The 24,406-nt window shown below is 29.7% G+C and overlaps 1 protein-coding gene across 12 annotated transcripts in view; it reads right to left on the minus strand.

The window, feature by feature from the left end:
• The window catches only part of LOC107457578 (sodium channel protein para), a 264,069-nt gene that overhangs the window by 91,761 nt on the left and 147,902 nt on the right, over positions 1–24,406 (minus strand). For all 12 annotated transcript variants that reach the window (XM_071183269.1, XM_071183267.1, XM_071183263.1 and 9 more), the window contains 5 exons: positions 15,110–15,428; positions 7,884–8,089; positions 3,668–3,796; positions 2,465–2,556; positions 108–326 (listed from right to left, as the gene is read on the minus strand). In XM_071183269.1, coding sequence (XP_071039370.1) covers positions 108–326; positions 2,465–2,556; positions 3,668–3,796; positions 7,884–8,089; positions 15,110–15,418 — 955 coding nt within the window. In that variant the 5' untranslated portion in view covers positions 15,419–15,428. The remainder of the gene's footprint in view (positions 1–107; positions 327–2,464; positions 2,557–3,667; positions 3,797–7,883; positions 8,090–15,109; positions 15,429–24,406) is intronic.

Consider the following 24,406-nt stretch of genomic DNA (forward strand, 5'->3'; position numbering starts at 1 on the left):
ATTCTTGGAAAATTATAGAGTAAATTAAGTTTATAAAATTAATTTCTTTATTAAGTTTTAAAAGTGCGAAAAAAAGAGAAAGGAAAACAAAATATAGTATTACTTACAGATATTATCTGCATAAACTTTAAACTCTGGTGTAGTAATTACTTCTTGAAGATTTTCTTCTTGCCACGGCGTGACTTTTATGCATTTATGCGTTAAAACACCCATATAAATTTGCAACCCTAATAAGGCAAATATTGACAGAGAAAAACATGTTAAGATAATCACATCTTTCAGATTCTTTACAGATTCAATAACAGCTCCTACGATGGTCTTTAAACCTATATGAGTGATAAAAGACAAAATGATTGAATTTATAAAATAATTGAAGAGAAATACTTACAGAAATATTGCAAAAAGAATATTCTATTTAATTTAAAAGTATATGACCAATTTGCTATACGTACATATTGCTTCTTCTATAACACCTATATTTTTAATTCAAATGAGTGAAATTTATAATATTTAAAAAAAAAATGCTTAAATTCCTCAAAATCAAAGAAACAATAAAAATGCAATTTTATAGTCAATATAGATTGCTACAACTTTAAGCAAACTGGTGAGATATAAATGAATACGTTATAAGTAGAAATTAATTAAAGAATATCAATCGGTAATTATTGTATTACTTCATTTAAATTCTAATTTATTAATCAAAACAATTAAGAAAACAATTCTTAAAAAATTATATATTCAATTAAGTTTATAAAATTAATTTTCTTTATTAAGTTTTGAAAGTGTGAAAAAAAGAGAAAGGTAAACAAAATATAGTATTACTTAACCAGGTGAATTATAGTAGTAATAAAATAATTAACGGAAAACATAAAATATTTTTCTTTAAGCTGTTTTAGACATATGGTTCTGATATTTGCTTAAACTTCATAATCAGACATCAAAACCAAGTCTAATCACGGTCAGAAATTTGCAGCAAAATTACAATACTTCTTAATAACCATGTTTTTATCTCTATTTCTGTGATTTAGGTTTATATTTTTGCATGAATATTTCTTCAGATTTAACCATATACCTATTTAAGTTCATACTACAAATTAAAAGTCTATCATTAAAAAAAATAATATGTTAAGCATTATTATAAGCTCATTTTTAAAGGAATGTTAGAGGGAAAAACGAAACCTCAATTTTTCATCTGTTATGAATCAATTTTCAAACATAGCATATTGCTTCCATTAACCTTTACAAAACATTTGTAGGTTTGGATTCTCGAAAAGCAATTACTGCGAAAAATTTTTTTTCAATATTAACTAAAAATTTAAACAAGGAATTTCAACTTGAAAAGAACAAATAATCTCTTTAAAGTGAAGTCTACTACTAGTATATCACTTAATTAAAATTGTGAAATTTTCGAAAGGTATAAAACACACTGCACAAAATAATTCTCAAATTTATAAATTCCATCTTTCAATCGCAGTCATTAATTCCTTATTAATTGATATTAAAATAATTTAAATTAATATATATAAATCAAAATAAATCAAAATAAAATGAATGATTATAAACACCTGGATGTATCTTCATTGTGTTCCTGTTTTATATTATAATTTTAAAGAAATTGTGTTAAATTTAAGATAGGACGGCTTTTTGAATCTTGTAGGGGGCTTACCCAAGTCGCTGTAAGCCAGTTGTGTACGCAGTTTGTTTTGGAAACTACTTCAAACTCTATATGTGTATTTATTCAAGGAAATTACGTCGAATAATTGCGAGATGGCAAAAATCAACTTATTTCAAGATGAGCAGTTTAAAAAAAGATGCAGAATACAGCTTAAGGATCGTCAAAAATTAAAATTTTATTTCAAAGAGTGTAGATTATTAGTATAATATAAATAGCGAACTGGATTTAAAACTCAATTTCATATTATCAATATACTAAACAGAATTGCTTTATATTCCATAAACGAAACAATTAAGTATTTCCTTTTCCTTTTAAATGCTTAAAAAAAAGAAGAGTTGGGCAAAACTATGGACAAAATTTAATTAATTTGCATTTAATAAAGCATAAATTGCGTATGAATTGTCTAAATAATCATATCAATTGTAAGAGGAAGTTACTGCGTCCACCTTTATTGAAAGTGGTTAGATGCAAAACAATCACGGCATTGACGCAACCGCTGCCCTTAGCTTATGTGATTAAAATGCGCTATAAGAAAGTGGTAAACAAAATTTTGGAGCTCCCTCGTTCCTTTTGGTATGTGGACTGTTCATATTCAATTTCCAAAGATTTCGTAAAAACACCAGTTAATTAAATTAGATCCCTTCTTTTGTATAATCCAGTATAAAGTACAGTAAAGAAATCTTTAAATTCCATAAACATATTTTTAAACTATAAATGAAAAGTTTTGCATATGGTAAAAATTTATATTAAATAAAAGTTGATAAGGGTATTTAACTAATTTAAACTTACCTGGAACAATAGCTACCGTTTTTAAGGCTCTAAATACGCGAAATGTTCTCAAGGCGCTGAGGTTTCCTAAATCTACTAACATTGTGGTATATCTGAAATAGGAAACTTAAGTTTAATAATTCAGAAAAATGTCATTCAAGTAATAAATAAAGAGTGTTTCAAAACCTGCGCAAGATTTGAATTTTGTGAAAGAATTTATTTTTCTAACAATAAAATGCTACCAACAGAATTTTTTCCCCAGAGTGATAGCTGGCACTTCAGCAACAGATAGTAGACGAAAAAACAACACGTTTTTATTGTTTAGTAATTATCGGAATATTGTTGAGCACTCCCTGAGTGTAAAATTTCCCTTTTTGGTCATCAGATTTGGCGTGCAAATCATAGAAATTATCACCATAGGACTTTTATCACGGATTTAGTTGTTATTTTATTTAGTTATTACTTTAATGCTTAGGAAGGAAATATTGCGCGATTCTAATAAGTCAATCTAACCACATACGCGTTTGAAGGAAGAAATATTGCATACTATATCGACGAAATTCAGACACATTTATGCAAAACTATCATTAAAAAAAAAAGATTGCCTCTGTACTTGAAAATCTGTGGAGGCCATTATCTCAACCTGCTGTTCTGTACAAAATCTGTACATTGTGTACTTGAGAACAATATAAAAAAAGTCAGAGTTTTAATTTAAAAACCTATGTTTTCAATCAAAATTAATTTTTACACAAATTTTGGGACACCCTATATTTATTAAACAATAACTGTCACTAAAAAAATAACAGTCAATTATATAAATTAGGTTGGCAATCGATAAAGCAAAAAAAGTTACCAACGATAGTTAATAGCTACACAGCAGATGATTAACTAAATGTTTAGATCTAAAGCAAGCACAACTAGTTAACTGAACGTAATGTAAAAAAAAAAAGTTCAAATTATAAATTGCCGTTTAAATTTCATGCAAGTTTGCCCAGCTAATTCACTAAGCGTTACATAAAAACATCTAATTAACTGAATATAAAATTAAACAAAAAAATAATAATAAATTTAAATAAATCATAGTTTATATCTCAATCATGTTAAAAATACGAAAATTTTAAATTATAAATTATACACAAGACACTATAAATTTATTTGTTGTCTAAACAATTTAGTTTTAAATGTAAAATAAATATTGCATTTTCAAAGTAGGATTTTACTTACGCTAAAGAAATAACTACAAAATCGAGCCAATTCCAAGGATCCCGAAGATATGTGAAGGATTCTAGAATGAATCCTCTAGCTAACATTTTGATGATGGACTCACAAGTATATATTAAAGTGAACCAAATTCTGAAAAGAAGGAAAACAAAAAGAACATGAAACTAATTGATTGGTATGATGGCGCGCTGAGAAAAAAGTATTGCTGTTAACTACCAGAATATGATAAAGTTTACTGTGTTTCTGGCACTATGGGAACCCCAGAAAGCTCAGTAATTTTTACCAATGAAGAAAAGTTAACAATAAAATATGGTTTTATAATAATTAACAAAATTTGGTATCTGTAGTAAGATTTGGTAATTTTATTATGATAGAGTAGTGGTTCTAAAAAGGTGATCCGTAGAACCCTAGGGTTCAACCCCCCAGAAAGCTCAGTAATTTTCACCAATGAGAAAAAGTTAACAATAAAATATGGTTTTATAATAATTGACAAAATTTGGTATCTGTGGTAAGATTTGGTAATTTTATTATGATAGAGTAGTGGTTCTGAAAAGGTGATCCGTGGAACCTTAGGGTTCAACTCCCCAGAAAGCTCAGTAATTTTTACCGATGAGGAAAAGTCAACAATAAAATATGGTCTTATAATAATTGACAAAATTTGGAATCTGTGGTAAGATTTGGTAATTTTATTATGATAGAGTAGTGGTTCTAAAAGGTGATCCGTGGAACCCTTGGGTTCTATGGAAGGAGTAAAAGAGTTCCGAGAGTTAAATTTTTTGAAAGCCAGTAAAAAATATATATTTGCATCCATTCCACAATCCACAATTTATTTAATACTTCGGTTGTATAAGAAGGTTGTATATAAGAACTTATTCATTTAAAATTCCAGAATATGTTTAAATTTACTGTCTTTCTGGCACTTTGGAAGCAACGGAAAACACGGTAACTTTTACCGAAGAGCTTTAATAATGATGTTTGGTTATATTAACAAAAAAATATTTTTTTAAAATATGCTATAGAATTTGATAGAAGTGGTGAAATTTTGAAATTTTATTATGATAATTTAGATTAGTGATTCTCAAAAAGTGTTTCATGGAGCCCTAGACTTCCATGGGAGGAAAACAAGAGTTCCGAGAGTTAAAAAATTTTTTTAGCTAGTAATAAATTTATTTACGTATCCAATCGATAATTCACAATTTAGTTAACATTTTGGTTGTTTTTATGAACTTATTCATTTAAATTTCCAGAATATGGTAAAATTTACAGTGTTCCTGGCACTATGCAGCAACATAAAGCTCGGTTGTTTTTATCAAGCGTTTTAATGATGTTTGGTAATTTAACAAAAGAAATGTAGTTTTATAATAAATGTGGTTAAATTCGGTAGTTTAATCATACCTTACAGCATGGCATTGAAATCTTATATTCAGTTAAATTAACTTTTTAGTTTTGTATTTAAACTAAATGTATGGTAATACGAACTGTAATTTTGAGACCCAGAGTTTCCGGTTAACCGTTTCTAAATGAACGGAAAAATTGCCAAATGAATGGTTTAAATATAGTTTATTTTGGCTTTATTAATCAGAGTCAAGTTTTTTTTCTTCTTACAGAAATGTCATTACCATAGAGTACGATAACTTTACCAGAAAATCTTTTCTCAGTAAAGTTTTATTTTTTGAAATTTGTATTAATTAACATATATGAATTTCAAAAGCTGAAATCAACGTTACATTTCATGCACACTTATTTTAATAGCGCAAAATATCGATATGCATCATTTCAACATATGCATCATTTTAACATATGCATCATTTTAACATATGATAACCAATTATTTTCAGTTTTGCACTGTCTTTTATTTTGCACGTGATAAAAAGATTTTAAAACTCAAAACAAAAAGGTAGCTATTATTAATTTTGCAAAAAGATTCATTTTGAAGTGCTAAAAATTGTATAGAATTTATAAAAAAAAAAGTAGTTGTAGTGCCACTGCTTGTTCGAAACATAATCTATTTTGCCTTGGTTACTAGTACATTTGCATCTAAATATTATGTTTTCAAAGTGAAACGTTTTTAATAGATGGTAGAAGAGCGAGGGATGCCACTTTTTTCTACATTAGTCGCTATCGGTTTTTTCGTGCAAATGGTTTCAAATGGATTCTAATCGTAATAAAATAAGTTTTGTTCTAATGCATACAAATAAAATGCATGCGAAAGAAATGAAAAAAAAAAACATTAGAATAATATTGCTATATCATTTTTGTGCATTTATATTGAATGTAAAACTTCATCCATAATCCTTGAGCAGTTTATAATTCTTTCATCGAGATAATTCGTACTTTTTCACAATTCGAAATAGAGCAATTGATTTTGCTATGCGCCTAAACTTATCATGCATTCATAAATATTAATCATGAAAATTCGTGGTTGAGTTTTTTTTGCCGTAGGGAGATTAAGACAAATTATGGATTCGATATAGTTCCATAATACTTTCTTTCTTTTTTTAAAAAAAAAAAAAAATTATTTCTTAAACATTTTACCATGAATTTTTTTTTACAAAAGAAATGTTTAAATGAAGCATATTTAATAACACTAAGCTGAGAATAATATCGACAGCAAGAAATACAATTCATTCATATTAATATAGAATCCTCAAACTTTTTTCGACCCAAAAGTCTACTTTTGCTCACTATTTATTCAGTGTTACTTAAAATGAGAAAAATCAGTAGATAATTAATAGTTAAGAAGAAACGTTATCCTTCCATAAAATGGAATGGGTATCGGTAACCCAGAGGTTACGGAATCTGACTCCAGTTGGGAGGAACTGGGGTTCGATCCTCGGCTCCACTGAAGGCCTGGTTTCTTAGGAAACGTCGGCGTCAGCTAGAAACGAACGTTTACCTCTGATTGGTTAATTTATGAGTTTGACAGCATACGTCATGGAACGCTCAGCTTGAACGACAACTGCCGTCCAAATCAACTGCAGATGGATTACAGCGTGACGTTAACAGCAGAAGCAATGGCGGACAACACCCAACAACAGAGCATTGGAATCAGCCAAGATTTTAATTTTAACATTAAACATAGCTTCTTTTTCCTCTTCTTCTTCATTTAGCTAAGCAAAGTCATCATTTGTTTTTTAAAGCATTGGTCGACAATCACAAAATCAATACAAATTGAAAATAAATATTTGTTTACGTTATTAACGCATGCGCAATGCAAGATAATGTCTGTGTTGGACCGACTGCTCAGGCTGAGCTAATAGAAAGGAATTTTTATGGCGTCAAAATTATATCAACTTAACGCTGATGCCCAGTTAAGACGCTTCTCCTAAGAAACCAGGCCTTGGGCTAACAAACCAGTATTTTGTTGGCGTCAGTGTAACGTCAACTTAACGCTGACGCCCAGATAAGGCGCTTGTCCTAAGAAACCAGGCCTTATTAGACCCATCCCATACGCGCTCGTGAAATCTGTGGAATCGAAAGTTCCGTGGCAGGTCGCTGAGCAGCATCATGGATACAGGGATCTGGGATACAAGGATACCCTTCAGATCAATGTCTAAATCATGGGAGTGACCTTAAGAATGAGTGGTGCTGCCATCTATCCGTGAGGTTTTGAGACAAAATGCGCTTTGATCCCTTACGGTACTCTCTTGACAAACGAAAGACCTTCCTGACTTAATTCTCAAAAGATAAATGACTGGTGAGCTTGCCTTGTGTCCTTAGAAACAGCGTAGAATCGTATAATAATAGAGTAATCTGCGATAAAATTGGTTAGTTTAATGCCTGTTCTCTAATTTTAATGCATAATTAATGCAAAAAAATGTTTTTTTTTATTTTCCAAGAAGAACTGATAGCCCTCTTTCGAAGATTTCGCAATTTAAGTTTCGAATAATCGAAATTTCTGTTCTGCATATATGGAGGAGTTCAATTTCTCCGACTTGTTTATCGCATTTAATATTTTGCCAATCTCTTTTATAATTTCATCTCTGAACAATGTGCATTCAAATTACGTTAAACAGCTATGAAAATAACTAAAAAGTAATTTAAGCAAAATATTTTGTTCTTAATGTTAGAACTCTTGGAAGAAAAAAATTTCATATCAAGATAGTATTAGGCAATACATTTATCACATGTTATCACTCTAATGATGAAATATATTTATATGAAAAAAAAATGAGTGACGTTGATTGAGGTTTGAAAATTTGAGTATTTATGTACTTACTCTGATGCTTCAATTGTAGGGTTACTAGGAAATGTCATGAGTATGCAATTAGTGAGGATCGTGGTAATGACAAAGAAGCTGAAGACAGGATGGACCAGTAAGTAAATAGCCACTCGACGGATTGGATTGAAAGGGCTCAACAGGTACAGGGCGTTGGTCGCACTAAACCTAAAGATGTCTTTTCCTTTACTAACAACTACGAATGTCTGAAATGCAAAAGAAAAGATAAAATAAAAGCTGGGTAATTTGATCGAAATAAATAAAATTGTAAAATATTTTAGACATTTAAAGTAATTTGCACTGATTATTGGTGGTTTCAGTATGTTTCAAATTTTAAGATTTAATGTCATTTTCTATTGTTAAATTTGGAATGCTGAAGAAGATAACATCAATGAATCTTTCATCAGGGTCAATATATAAATCGTTCTATACCAAGGGTCTTCAAATTGTCAAGTATATTTGATAAAAACAGAGAACAACGTTGTTGTCGTAGGACCATTAAACCACTGGGGGTGTGACTGCTCTTGTTTAACAGTGGCGCCATCTATGGCCAAGAATTCGATTTTTTCCACACCCATACGTGACACCAGTTTATAGGGTGGACCTATCTATCGTTCCCAGGAACGTGAGTTCAGCGCAGAAAACAATAGTATCGGTAAACGTTTTGCCTAATTACTTAAAGCCTCTAATTCCAAATATAGTTTAATGTCTACAATTTATTTTAGAGTGACCATACATGATAGGAAGACACGTAATTTAAATATATTTGCTCTTTACATTATAATTTTTACGAAGTTAATTTAAATACTTTTAGCATTTCTTAAAACAAATTTGTGTTTCTTCTCTTTTAACTGAAGTTAAATTAGCCTGTCGGCAAATATATTTATTTATTATTAATGCACTTTTCTCACGTAATGAATTATGTTGATTGCATATATTCCCAGAGACAACTTTGTAGTTGTCTATAATACAGTTTTGTCAAATTTTGAGGTGCTGTTTTTATGATCGAAATTATCTTATCTATAGTTAAAAAGTAAACTTCGTGTTTAAAATAAACAAAAGAGCCAGTTTCTTTTTATAAGTAGATATTTAAAACATGATTGTATCAGTTCTTGATGAAGTAGCGCGTGAGGCCTCATTGCGGAAAAGAACACTTTTTCAAGCAGTTAGGCCATACATTAAGAGTAAGGCAACCGCAAAATTAAAAAAAAATAGTTCTAAACTTCAACATTCCATTATTTTTCAACGGAAGATAGAAGGGAAATGTTATTCCTGCAACCTCACTGCATCAGAATCAAAAATATTTACAAAACAGTCGTTAATTCAAAACAAATAGATATTTATTATTGGCGATTGAGCAAAAATGTTCCAGCCAAACTAAGGAGTATTAACAAGTTTAAAACAATTTGGCATAAGATAAAACTTAAAGAATGTTCCCCTTGGAAGAACTTTTCCATGAAAAACAAAGGAAAAGTTATTTATGAATTTATTTGTGTACTTCTTTAAGCTTTAGGTTGAAACCAATGCATTATGTTATAATCAAAACATTTCACTTTTCAAATTAAATTTTCTAATTGTCAAATTAAATGCAAGGTACAATTTTTCCATTAGAAGTGATGTATAATAATTAACTTTAAAACTTAAAATTGCTAAATTATTTTTAGACTCTTGCAGTAAAAATTAGTAGACAATTCACTTGTAACTCAATTTAGATGTCAAACTAAAATATTCAAAATAAAATTAGAATGTAAATAAATATTATAATTTAACTTCACATAAAATAAATACAAATAAATATAACTATTTACAAACATACAACAATATCTAAAGATTGAAGCTAACTAGATCTTTTTTTTTTATTTTTATCAAAATGCTTATTTTTATCTTGATGTCACTAGTTTTAAAACCAAACAAAATACTTAACACTTTTAAATTTCACATAATTAGATCCTAACTCACTCTTATTAATATTTATGCATCTTAATTTAAACAAATAACATAATTCAAGAACACTAGCACTTTCTTCTGCTAACATATTCGCTTAGCACCTATGTTTCATTTTCAAGAGTAATAATTTTAAACAATTTTTTTAAATTAAGCTTAACTGGTACAATTTCAAAACCTTCTATATATTTTTATTTTATATTTCCAGCTTAATTTAAAACTTCACTTCAAACTTTAATAGCAACTAATTTCTTTACGAGTTAGTTTTAAAAAATAAATAAATCATACATATGAATAAAGAAATAAGACTAATCTGTACAGAATATCACAACATAATATTTATACTTATATAAATTATCTTTAAAACAAGCAATAGAACTACAGAAATAAAAAAAATTATTATTTAAATAAAAATCATTTGAAGTGAAATAATCAACAAAACCTTTCTTCCAAATAATATTTAAACTATTTTAGTTTTCTAGTTTAATAACAACAAACCTAAGTTTTAATTATCGTTTTACTTTACTACTATCGTTTGTCGATTAAAGATTTTAAAGATTATATTTTCATTATTATTTTTACTTCTACTCTTAAAACGTTTGTCAAATTTGGGGCAATTGGGTATAATATGAAAAAAACACTACTTCCACTTCGAAAATTTTACTAGGAATAACATTTACCTTTTAGTTTAATTAATAAGCTGAGTTTTAAATATGTTTACTAAATTCATAAACTTAGATAAAACAACAAAATAAATTATTTCAAAAGGAACTAGACTAATACAATTCCAACCTGCCGAGTAGCGACTTATAACAACATACTTCATTTATTGTTTACTTGTTGCTAGAAATCAGGTTCGCAGAAAATGCTGTTTACTAGTTAAATTTAGTAGGAATAACACGACCTGTGACGTAGACTGTACTATACCCAATTGGAGAATTTCGAGATGACATGACTTCTGTGGGAGATTTTAATATTCTTTCACCAGTTTTTGGTACTATCTTTATGGAAGGTTTGGTTTTGGTTTCAGAATCAGGTCCCAAATTAAGAATGTACTTTTCTTTATCAAGTCCCAGTCTATAAGGGAATGTTTATCATATTTTACAATAGAATTTCTTTTCTTTTTCGAAATATGGTTTCTTTGCATTACTCTGCGAATTTTTTTTTTTAAAATTATCTTTTCCAATTCCTTTTTTTCCTTTTCCAAAATTTTCTAGATTTCCAATTCCAAGATTCCATTTCTCCAATTATCTCCAACTTTTTTTTCGTTATCACTACAATTCGTTTCCTAAACTTCCAGTGATTAATTTTCTGGCAAGTTTTACCAATTGTGCCAAGTACAGTGGATTTCCATTTCTTGAGCCAATGACTGAACTTTTCTTTCAATCTTACTTTATTAGCACTGTAATTTTTCTAATATCGCAAATATCTTTTGCACTTATACTTGTTCGCTTTGGTTCCATGATCAAAATTACATTTGGCTCTTAATGTTTTCATCTTAACCTTCATTCGCAAGAGCTTTAATTTTCCTTGAAATCGTTTGTGATTTAGTTTCAATCGTGTATGGATAAATTTATCGTCAATAATCTTTGGCGACTCTTTTAGTTTTACTCTTTGCATAATCCTAATTCTATCAAAGTATATTTTTTGTTTCCTTTTCGCATTAATTATTCGCCGTCTATTCATTTTCTTGACACTTCCATTCCTACCAAAGTTCTCTTCTTTATGAAGGAGTTTTATTTGTTTAGCGTTGAGTGGCATTTTCTTTCTTGCACAAAATTTTTCATTCCTACACGGCAAGTTAACCACTTTGGTTTCAATTTTATCTTTAGTACTGTGGTGTAACTACCACTACAGATATTAAATACCAAATCACTAGTATATAAGACATGTTAACTTGAATCTATCTAGAGGTACCTTTCGCTAGTTGAAGGTTGGCATAGTCTGTAATTAAAATCAGCGCAAATGGTGACCCGGGCGTGATAAGAACTTGCCAATATTCATAGATAGTCCACATTAAGCAGTTGATTTGCTTAAAAAAATACTGCTAAAAGAAAAAAAAAATCCGGTGAAGTAAATAAATTCTCCCGGTCAATAAACAAAAATGAAGAAAAAAAAAAAAAATGAGCGAAATGCTATAAAAAAAAATAAAAAAAATAAAAATGAGCAATTACGATATAAATAAATACATTGCATAAATCAACTAGCGGTATTCATTCATCGAATTCTATCACAGATAAAATTCTGGAAGGGGAGTAATGTGATGTAACTACCACTACAAATATTAAATACCAAATCACTAGTATATAAGACATGTTAACCTAATTCCATCGACAGGTACCTTTTGATAGATAAAGGTTGGCATAGTCTATAATTAAAATCACCTCAGTACTATTCAATACTATTTTACTCGAAAATCTTTTATGTTTCTCTGTAACTAATGCCTTAGCCCCACTTTGTTACCGACAATCTATGGCAAACTTTTGCTACCTTTATTAGAATCAATCTTCATCACTTCTTCCATAACTGATGATTCAGTACTAACATGAATTTTACTATATTTTACTTCCAAAATCCTTTCAGTTCTTACATTTTCTCCTTTCTGGCAAACTTTTTCATTTTCAACCAAAACTATTTCACAATTTTTCGTCCAAAAAGAATCTACATAAGATGCTCCTTCCTGGCACTTTGGCAGTGCTATTTCTTCTTCTACAGTTTCTACCCCAGAACGGACTCGATTTACTTGGCAATCATCCTTTTCTTCATTTTTTGTCGCAACTTTTACTTGAATAATTTGACATTCCTTTTCTTCTACCACCTTTACTATCTCTCTAGAAACTTCGTCAAACAATTCGTTTTTTGGTACTGCCCTTTCTATTTCCGTGTTTAATACGCATGGACTAACTTCCAACATCATATCTTTTTCTGCTCCTACTATTTGTTGTTGTTCCTTCCGATCCTCTATAAAAATATTCCTAACACTTTTCACTATGATTTCATCAAATTTTTCATATTCTGTACGAAAGTATGCTTCATTTCTTTTTATTTTATACTCTTCAAAACTTGGAGAAATCCAATTAGACACTTCTTTAAAAATATTTTCTTCCCAATCCATGATCATGTTCCTATTTACTTTAGTAATTGGTTCCATTTCTTCTGGTACAACTGTTGGCGAGACTATTGTTCTTTTGGAAGTCGATGGGCTTCTTTCAGAATTACTCTTGGCAACATTTCCAGACTTAGTGCCACTTAATATAACCAATATTAAGCCAACTTGACTCTGTGTCCTTCGAATTAACTGTTGTTTCAATAAAGGAATTTGGTACTTTTCGGGAAACATTTGGCGATATATCTTTATAGTCGGATTGGGGATTAATATAATTCCAACTTCTATTGTAATTCTCTTTTCCATAATCCCAATCTCGATGCCTACAGTGTTTCTTGAAATGTCCTATTTCACCACAATTGAAACGTTCAGATCTAAATTTCTTCACAATACTTAGTGAATTCCATTTCTCATTAAAATGTTCTAAAGGGCGATTGTTATTACACGGAATATCTTGTGGATCATACTGAAAATTGGAAATGAGATTTTCTTTATAGTAATCATAATCATCGTTATAAATTTCTGGCATTTCAGCAGGAATAAGCTGTAAAGTACACGAAAAACAAAGATCAAAATTCACTCTAAATCTCTTCGCTTTCCATTCAAAAATTTCGAAGTACCGTCGAATGCCACATTTTTTGGCGTAAATTTTAAGCATCTCATTCATTAATTTTACGGTCGATTCAGGAGGAGACACAATCTAGCTCAAAAGTTTACTTCTATCCAGTTTTTCATCATTCCTAGATTTAGATTCAAGTTTTTTGCAATATCTTCCTCTACAATCATTTGATAAAAAATGAATTTTTTTCTTAAACAAAATTAATCTATTAAAGAACCAACAACTCTGTTGTTCAAAAAAATGTCTTCCAGTTTTATCGTCTGCTTTTATTTTTTTTTTATTTATCTCTTTATGCGTTTATTTTATTTTATTCATGCTTTTGCAAGTCGTTATTTTTTAAATATTTTTACTTTAATTCATGCTTTTGCTAGCCAATTTTTTAAAAAATATTTTCAGACTTTATAGCATCTACATAAATAGATACTGAGAAGAAAGCACTTATATCTAAGAATTTAATGCGCTAATTGAGCACAATCTATTCACAATGATACTGAGAATTTTTAGAATAAAAAAAACATTAATCAATCAGATTTTATCGCTATGAATGTTATGAAATAGGCATTGAAATCGGTGTTGTGATTCAAATGTTTCTCTCATAGGATACTCGATAGTAAATTTTTTCATTGTGCCTTGACATTTACCACGGATATTTAGTTAGTAATTGAACGAAAATGAAATACTTTTAAATAAACCAACAAGAAAAAGTTAAGGCCTGTTTACACAGTCTATGTTCTTGAATCCGAAAAATTGGAGGAATTTCTCTCTCCAAGAAATTTGATGATTCGTCAACACTATCCAAGTTCTTGAATGTCACTGATTGGTCGAAAAAAAAACTTGCGCATGCGCATTGTTCATATTCAACATTACAAAATTATACTTACATCACTTTAAAATTACTGAATAAATTCAAACAAAATCATAATAACGCAAATAAACCATAACAGATTAATTTATTTGGACTAAAATATATGAAAACAGACAAAAAAATGACATTATCTGATGCCTGCTTGTTGACGTCACAAAACTTAAGAAACTGATTGGTTAAGGGAGGAAAAAATTGGATGGAAAGTGGAACATGCTATACTATCGTCTAAGGACTTGGACCAAGTACTTGGATGATCGTTTACATGATCCAGGCTCAAAGCAAAACAAGATTCCATCAATTTCAATCAATGTTCGTCCAAGAACTTGGATCGTTTAAACAGGCCTTTTTTCTTTTTTTTGTCGTATGCCTGTTTAGGCAGTGGAGGGGCGATTGTTCCTGTTTTTCAGTGGCGCCATCTATGACCAGGAATTCGACTTCTGCCACGCCATTCACACAACCACAACCCGTTTATAGGGCGGGTCACATTCACACACAAAGGAGAAAGGACATAGAACACAGAGAGAGAGAAATCCATGCCTTGCGCGGGATTCGAACCCAGGATATTTCTGATGCAAGGACAATTCCCTGCCCCTACACAGGCCGATCGGTTAAACAGGCCTTAATATGCTGAACGAAATACAAATAAATTTAATTAATGATAATAATGTAATTAATGATTAAAAAATGCTGACCCTCTGATTTTCGTAGAACTTGTCAATGTCTTCAAGGGGCGTGGCCGTGACCTCCGGCGTGAGCACGTTGAGCAGGTATTTAGGCAAAGGCATACCGGCTTCCAGGTTGGGATCAGCCTCCAGTCCCTCATCATCCATGCCTTGATGATGAACTGGCTCGGCGTGGTCCTCTCCATCTTCTCCTTTATTCGCATGCTCTTTGCGTGCTTTTTCTTCAGCTATTCGGGCCTCGATGGCCGCGAGAGACTCTCTTGTGAAGGGACGGAATATAGGAACCACCTCTTCGTCGGACTGGTCGTCGGCGGACATCACAGATCACCTATTATATATACAAGAAACAAAATTTCAGTATTTTTAAGTAATGTTGTTTTAACAAACAAACTCTGTTATTTTAACAAGCAAACTCTGCTATTTTAACAAACAAACTCTGTTAATTTTAACAAACAAACTCTGTTATTTTAACACGTGTTTGCTGTGGCATACCGGTGGTAGGACTTAAGTCCATGCTGGAACAATACTACTTTAATGTCATAGTATGAAGGAAATTCTGAAACTATTTTTATCTTTCAAGTCTTACTTTTTGAAATAATGTTTAAGCGTAAAATATTTTAAAACTATAGTGGTCTATCCGTATGAAAATGCCTGGCAACTTGACTTAGTAATAAAATTGCATCTAAAGAACTTAATTAATTAGGTTTACAACTAATTTGACAATGAAATAGATCCCCAAATTTATTTATGCAATGTTCAAAACCATAAAATAATTGCTGAAAAATAACTGCAAGTCCAGAAAATGATTCTAGAATGATTATAAAAAAATTAGTGTTACTGTACCATAGGCAAAACTGCATAGCAAAAACTAGAATTAAAACGGACTCTTTTTATCCATTTATGATTAGGTAGAAAAAACTGAGAAAAACCCAAAACAGCCATATACGTCAAATATACAAATAAAGTATGTAAAAAGAATGCTAATTTCTTATCACTATGTACTTGACAATAAAGAATAACCATCCCAAACCGTAATCTGAACCTTTTTTTTTAATTTTTAACTCCCATTATAAATAAGGAAGTTTTCATGAAACATTTGACTTTCTTTTATCTTTTTTCTTATTTTTATTACATGAAACGAATAAGTGCTATGATTCCGCTTCGGGGGCAGTAAAAAAGCCACCAAACTTTAATCGACAACAGTGAGGCTTATAATCGTGGTAAGAGGTGCCACTGGCATTGTGTACTAAGTATTTTGACATTCGTTACTTAATATGCTGATATTGGTACAGTTATAATATGTATTTAACGACCTTCAGAAAAGGAATAGCACCACATTGAAAGAGATTGAAAAAAATAACTGTGTTTCGAATTATCCCATTGGTTGGAATAAATCTAGGCTAAAATAATGTGCAATACTAATAAAGTACAATTAATGGAAACATATATTACTAGGAGGCTTCGCCCCCTGCTCGCTGATGCTCGCCAACCCCCGGAGCTGCTTTCGCAGTTCATTTCGGATTGCTTCGCAATCCGATGCTCGCTTTGCTCGCTCATTGGATACGTTCTTAACGTCTAGCTTTTGTATACTTTTTTGAACACTGAAGTTCCGAAAACTTTTCACTGTAGAAAATTCTAAACCTGTGCATTTCAATATTAATTTGAAATTGCAAACAGTTCACATATTTTTCTTAATCACACTATTCTAAATTTCAGTTGTTGAGAAAAGTAACTGTTGTAAGTTTTGTTTTAAAGTCTTTCCCACCAGAGGGCTAAAACCATGTGTTGTAAAACAATATGAAATAGTACTGAACGCCGGATGTAAAGCATCGGCTTCGATGAAGATAATTTTGTGAGAATTTTTTTGATAATTCGGTGAGAATTCACCCGATTAGACATATGATGCTCACTACGTGCTCTTGCGCGCCGAAGCCTATCAATTAAAACGTATTAGCGTTTTATATAATATAGATTAGCCATATGATGCTCACTACGTGCTCTTGCGCGCCGAAGCCTATCAATTAAAAATGAAAACTGTTGCCAGCGCGAGGAAAGAAATATCATCGGTTTTATTGATACATACGTACTTATTAGCGTTTTATATAATATAGATTACATTAAACTAATAGGTTGGTCAAATCACATATTGAGATTAAAAACAAAGGAACTTAAAAGTTTGAAAGTAAAAAATCAGCAACTATGCTCCATTGCAAATTTAAAAAAGGCCTTTGCGGTATAGGGTTTAAGTAATCATTCGCGACTACCTATACTTCCGTTTTATTTCGCCATCAAATTATATAAACATGGTTTAAAAACAATATAAAAGCTTTTAATAGTTAAACACTTCAGATAGAAAGTTAATTCGTGCTATATCTTACGATATATATCATTGAATTATTAAAAAAAGGCTACAGTTTCGTAGTTTTACAGGAATCCAAGACTTAGCAACATATTTTGATAAATAAGGAGAGCGTTCGTTCTTGAATAAGAAACAACTATATGATGTTGCAAGAACATTGGATTTGATTGTACCACTAAAAATGGCGCGTCCTTTGCTGAAATGCTCTCAACAAATCAAATACGAGTTAAACAATTTTTTCCTTCGCTTCATCGTAGAAGGAAATCGTCATCAAAAAACAATATTTATAATTCTTTCATCAGTTTCTTGAAACGCGAATAAAAAGACGCATATTTGTTACGATTTTTAGATATTATTTTTATTAATTCTTACTGCATGTTAATTGATTATTGTTGTTATTAAGATGTAAGAAAACAAATAAAAAGGAAGCTGTGCAACGTCGTTTTAAGAGTTAGCGTTGTCATACGTTCGCGCTGAGAGCTTGACATCCATTTGGCATGCACATAGATGCAAACAGGATCTCTCCATAGGGGAAATGGTGTTTTCTTAACTTGAAACAGAATATAGAAACTTCGGTTTATTTCTGAAAGTAATTTTTAGTGCGTAAGTAGTGAGTTTGTTATGTGTTGATTTAAATTTCAAATATTTTTTTTAATCGTTAATTGGTCTCTAAGGGGCTTCAAGGAGTACCGATTTCATAATTTATAAATAATATCATACGAAGTTTCAACAATGGTAAAAAAATAAAATAGCATGACGCAGATTTGCATATATTTGCCTGTACTTATCCCAAATATATAAATGTTATGCCCATAGTAATTATAGGTTTGCACTAATGAAAATAATTAGAACGAAAATTAATTTGAAATTCGAGAAACGTAACAAAATGTAAGATGTTTTATATGAATTCGGTGACTTATTTGTTGTCTAGTAAATTTTAATTAAGTTAAAATTAACCAAGTTAATTCAATTTTATATGGATTTTATATTTTATCTCACAAATAAAATATACTTGTATTTTAAAAATTAAGCTATCAGATTACCAAATTAAAAAAAAAAATTTAAGTAATTTAATGACCTTGGATAATGACTTTTTAATATCATCCTGACGGAATGAAAAATTATAAGTTAATAATCATTGATAGGGATTCAGCTCAATGATTTATTTATATCTATAAAATTATTAAATCTATAAATTTTAGAAGATCAAATACGGAACTCTACAAAGCATATAAAGAACCTGATGTCATTAAATTTATCAAAATTCAAAGGATTAAATGGGCAGGCCACATTATAAGAATGGAGGATAGCAGGACAACCAAAAAAGTTTTCTGTGCCAGGCCAACAGGTACAAGAAAAAGAGGACGACCAAACCTAAGATTTTTAGACTGCCTTGAAAAGGACCTACAAATTTTAAAGATAATTAACTGGAGAACCTTGGCTAAGGGAAGAATGTCTTGGCATAGGCTTGTTGAGAAGGCCAAGGCCCATCCTGGGCTGTCGTGCCAATGAGAAGAAGAAGAAGAAGAAAATTATTATAAATTTTTATTTTAATTGTTATTAAAATTATTACTAATTTTTATTTAATATCTGTAAAATTACCATTAATTTCTTTATGATTATTATTGAAACCTGACGCCCTGTGGCTGAGGGTAGCACTTCGCGCTTTCGTGCTACAAGTCCTGGAATCGATCCTCGAGCCGCGCAAGATTGACTCAGCCTTTCATCCCTTCAGAGGGTTTAGAAAATGATGAGTACCAAGCATGCTTGGGGACTAAACACTGGGTGTTTCGTGTTAGGCTGACCACCAAACCGGAACATCTGCCATCCAGAGCCCAAGGTCAAGAAAACCGGGATGGGCTGTCGTGCCACTAATTACTGATGTGTGAAAGGAAAAAATCAATAATAAATAAAATAAATGAATAGTAAATTTTTTTTTCCGGATTCAAAACATAATTGACTTTAAAATATAATTTAATAACATTGGTTCTTAGATATATTTTCCTTAAATCATGCTTTATTAAATACTTAAACCTAGTTAATTTGTAGAAAAAACGGGCGTAATCACAAAAGTTTCTCTTAATTGCAATTTAAGTCAATTTATTATTATTAACAACAAATGTCTTTCTACTTAATAAAATTAAAAATAGATGGCAGCACTACATTTTATGTAAGGGGCTTGAACGAGAAAAGCATAGAATTCTACTTATAAATATTTGATTTGATTGTAAATATAAATCTCATTTATGAAACTGATCTTAATTTATAAAAATTAAGTTTAATTTTCTACAACTAAGAATAGTAAAAGATAGCCAATATAAAATGAATAAATGTGTGGGCAATAATTTAATGACGCAAAATCAAACGCCATGAAGTCATAGATTGATTATTATTTTGCTGTGAATGTGTTTCAGACGGTCGTAATTTCTCAGATGGTAATTAAATTAAAAATATTTTATTTTAATTCAAATTGGCTTCTACAAATAAAAAAGTGAATAAATGATCAATGACATCGCAAATTCTGGTGTAATTGTAAAAATACTTCTTCAATTAAGGTGGCTACTTTGATCCAGTGTTCTCGCAATTTAACAGGTTAACAGGCATCTTATTTTCTTCCCTCTTAACTCATAAAATTTTGTTATTCCTTTAATTTAATTTCTCTCCTTATATACACAGTTTCCTCATACATATTCTTCTTTTCGGTATGCCTGAAATTCCAACATCTTTTTTCACCCATGGCACCTGACATGGTGTTTTTCTTTCATTTTGCATTTTATAACCTCGTTGAACAGCTGACCCAAATTAGGGTTTACGCCTACTGAAGTTCAACTCCGTAGCCTTGTAATTTTGAACCTAATCCAGAACACAATGAGAACTCCTGGATCAAGTATTGGTTAGAGATTTGTCTTCGTGGAGGACTTTTTGATGGAACTAACCAGTCCTAGGTAGCAAAATGATGTTTTCTAGCATTAGAAAGATACAATATAATACTGCCGTGCTAGAAAATGCTAGACTCCTGAATCCTATCTACTAATATTAGAGCTAATATTATATAGCATTAAATAGTGTTCAATCTAACATTCGAACCTTTAACAGTGTCATCTAATTCGTTACTATTGGTTCAACGCCCCTTTTTCATGAAAGGGCATCTCATATTATTAATAAATAAACATTTATTTATAAGAGAAAACAATAACTTAAATATTACATAAAATATAAATATTAACCAATGCAATTTTATGCCAGAAAATGGAAGTAAATATTAGTGGAAGTAAATTCTGTTCGTGAATGATAGAACTCGAAAAACTTCTTCAACTATTGAGTTGTAACTTCTTCACGATTGTTTACGACGCCATATTGTTCGCGCTTGGTAACGTTGGTTTCTACTTCTTAAGGTATTTATAATTTAGTAATTTTTGGTAAACTTTATAAATTTCAACGATAGTTACATGAGACATTAATGAAGTATTGTAAGTAATGTTTTTGTTTTAGTTAAAAATCATGTGTCTAATAAAGTCAGTAAATATTATGAATTGTGATCATTTTTGACATTATTATTCGCACGCAGTAGTTGACTTTTCTGTTAAAACGCATTCTCTAACTATAAATAAGTACTGTAATTAGTTCAGAATATGCTTGTAAAGTAATTCGTCTGTGACAAAGTTTTTCTGCAACAATGAAGAAGGTAAAAATAATTGTTTGTAAACAAATTAGTCAAGTTAAAACAATTAAAAAATTAATAATCTGTTATTTTAGCTCAGTTAAAACTGTTACATTCTGGAATGTTTAAATTTTAATTTAAACAATATTGTTACTGTATTAAAATTTCATGTTTAAAATATTGTAAGACAATGAATTAAACAATTTTATTTAAATATTTTGGAGATATTTCCGTATCGTGATCTGTCACGCCAACTACAATCGCCAAAGTGCCAAATTGATTTTAAATTTGTAATTTTTTAAAAAAAAATATGTAGATGTTTGCCTGGTGAAGGTGACTGCGAGTTAAACCTTTCGAGTTTGTGAGGTTCTTTTTAGTTTAATAAATATTTATTAAATAATTATTATTATAATAGTAATAATTAGTTTAATAAATAACTATTGTTTGGTAAATTTTTTATAAAAATTTCTATTAGAAATAATCTGAGACTGTAAAAAGTTATTTATTAAACAATAAAAAAAATAAATATGTGACAAAATTTAGTTATGCATACTGACTTTTAATGAATGTTATGTAAAATATTTGGGGGGAGGGGCAAAATATATTTAATATATATACTACAACTTTGAAATATGTAAATTCTTAAAGAATTCTCCTTCTACATGATTTTGAATTCTCATAGTATCTTTTTACATTGCCGTACTTTTACATTAAACAATTTTTAAATAAGCAATTGTTTATTTAATTGATTATTAATAAACTATAATAATATAAAATTTATTTGTTGACTAGCTACAAAGCGAGTAGTTATTTTTAGGTCTAATAAAAAGGTTTTGCAATTTGAATATTTAAAAAAAAAAAATATGTGATAGTTTGCTTGGGAGTGTTAATGAGCTAAACTCTTTTAGTTTTCGTAATGCATAATCTCTTACCAGCGAAATATCAACAATGGAATTGATTGATTTTAAACAAAAAGTTTGTGATAGCAAGGTTTTCAAAAAGTAACTTACAGTAGTTAAAATTGGATCATTAACACAAAAGGCAACTTCTAGTAAAAAAATATGTTATGTTCTTTCTTCTCATTCTTGCATGCAAATAAATGTTTGTGCAAATTTAATTCTGATAAAATACAATATTTAGTACTTAATTTTGGTTTCAAGATTTAAATGTTACCTAAATTTTAAGTAAATAAAAGTACATAGTACCTTTAATTAATCATTAAATCGTTAAAAATTTCTACAACAAATTGTACAAATTTCTATCGTTACAAAGTGCCAACGTAAAATTATTTTTACATTACAAAAAATTATTGGCAAATTTTTTTAATTAAAATTCATAAAGGCTTTTTTTGTTTCACTCCCTGAAAATATTTCTACAGGTGCCTTTGGGTTTTGTTAGTAAAATTTAAGATTCTAAAAGGATAAAGTTGCGTAAGTATTTTTCCATTTAATTTCACTGAAAAAAGAAGCGAAAATATTTATGCAAGTAAGTAATTTGAATATTTTTAAATTTTCTTTATTGTCTCAATTATTACAAAAAATAACAATTTTAAAATTTGAGACATGATTTTATTTTAATATTTTTGGAAATGAATGACTTAGTTATATTTTAAAAGAAAAAAAAATTAAGGTAAATTTTCAACTCAATCCGAATGAAAATTTAACTTTTCAATTATGTAATGTGGTTTTCTTTAATTTACAATTTCAGAATATAAATAATGAATGATAATTGTGAAATTACAAATGGCTTAAGTTGCACATTTTATAAAGCATGTGTTATACAAACTAACAAATTCAATTGAGATTTTAATAAAATAAGCTCATTTCCAAAACAAAAAAAAAAAAAAAAAAAAAAAAAAAAANTCCACTGCCCTGACTCCCAAAAAAAAAAAAAAAAAAAAAAAAAAAAATTGGGAGTACTTCTTAAAATTAAAGATTTGAAAATTATTAATGATATAAAATTTGTCAGAAAACCCATTCTATGAAAAATGGAAAGAAATATCAATAAAAGTTGTGATATAGTACTATTTCTTAAATAAATTTGAAATATTGAAAAAAAAAATCAGCTGAACACACTTAGGAGTAAGAGGAAAATGGATGGTAGCAGTGTTCGCTAAAATAATTTTATTTAGTATTTCTGTATTGCTAAGTAAATAATGCATGGAATGACATGAAACTATTGTTCTATGTTTTACTACTTCGCAGCAGTACAGAAAATTAAGTAAAATTATATCGCCGAATTATTCCAATACTATCCAAATCTTCCTCTTGCTTACTCCAAAAATAAAAAGCAACGCAAGATAATATCGGAAAATACAAAATCTAATATTATATTGCATCAAAACTAATGCAAAATAATATTACGGCGAACGCTATATTCTAATATTATATAATGCAGAGCAAACAGCGACCTCTTGTATCTTTCTAATATTAGAAGTTCTGCAAGATAACGTCAGATTTTACCGATTTTCTGATGTTATCTAATATTAGGTGCTACTTGGGCATTTGCGTTACATGGAGAAGAAGACCACGAGATTCTCCCACGGTTAGCCTAATGGCAAAGGGACTTTAACCCATTATCCGTCTACCATCGAGAATATATTTCACGTCAGCACCGTGGTCAGTGCAAGCCGGATGCGGAATTCATATTAACCAACCGTCACTGGGATTGGAACCCGGTTCACCTCAATGGCATATTCGGTCTCAGCTTCACATAATGTAATTGAAGCAATATTTTCAAAATAATTTCGCTCTATATAAATTTATATAGAGTAGTCCATACAAAATTTTTATATAAAGTAATCAGAATCTTACTATGTAACATAAATAATGAATAGCTGCTCGATGAATATATTTTTCAAAAGATATTGTGTAATACAGAAATTCATACATTCTAAACCAAAACAGCGGACAAAAGAATCAAATAAGTATTTTTTGAACTTTATACACAATGATTGTAATCAAATTATTGTAATGCGTATTTTTGTTCGCACGAAAATCTTGAAATTTATTAGACGTCACATCGAGGCATAAATGAACAAAATTATTATGCGATAATTATGTTTCTTAAAAATGGTGTCTTGCATTGATATAATTTTGTATGCTAAGATCAGTTTTGAACTACAAAGAGTTGCATTCATATTACTAGAATATCATTAGTGAATGAAGTAGTTAGCAGTAATGAAGTATCATTAATTCTGAAATAAATTGAAAATTTAGAATTTTTTATTTCAGGTAGGGGAGAGGATACGGAACTAAAATAGACAACTTGAATAACTTCTTTTAAA

This window comes from Parasteatoda tepidariorum, chromosome 7 (genome assembly GCF_043381705.1).
Source record: "Parasteatoda tepidariorum isolate YZ-2023 chromosome 7, CAS_Ptep_4.0, whole genome shotgun sequence".
Lineage (NCBI taxonomy): Eukaryota > Metazoa > Arthropoda > Arachnida > Araneae > Theridiidae > Parasteatoda > Parasteatoda tepidariorum.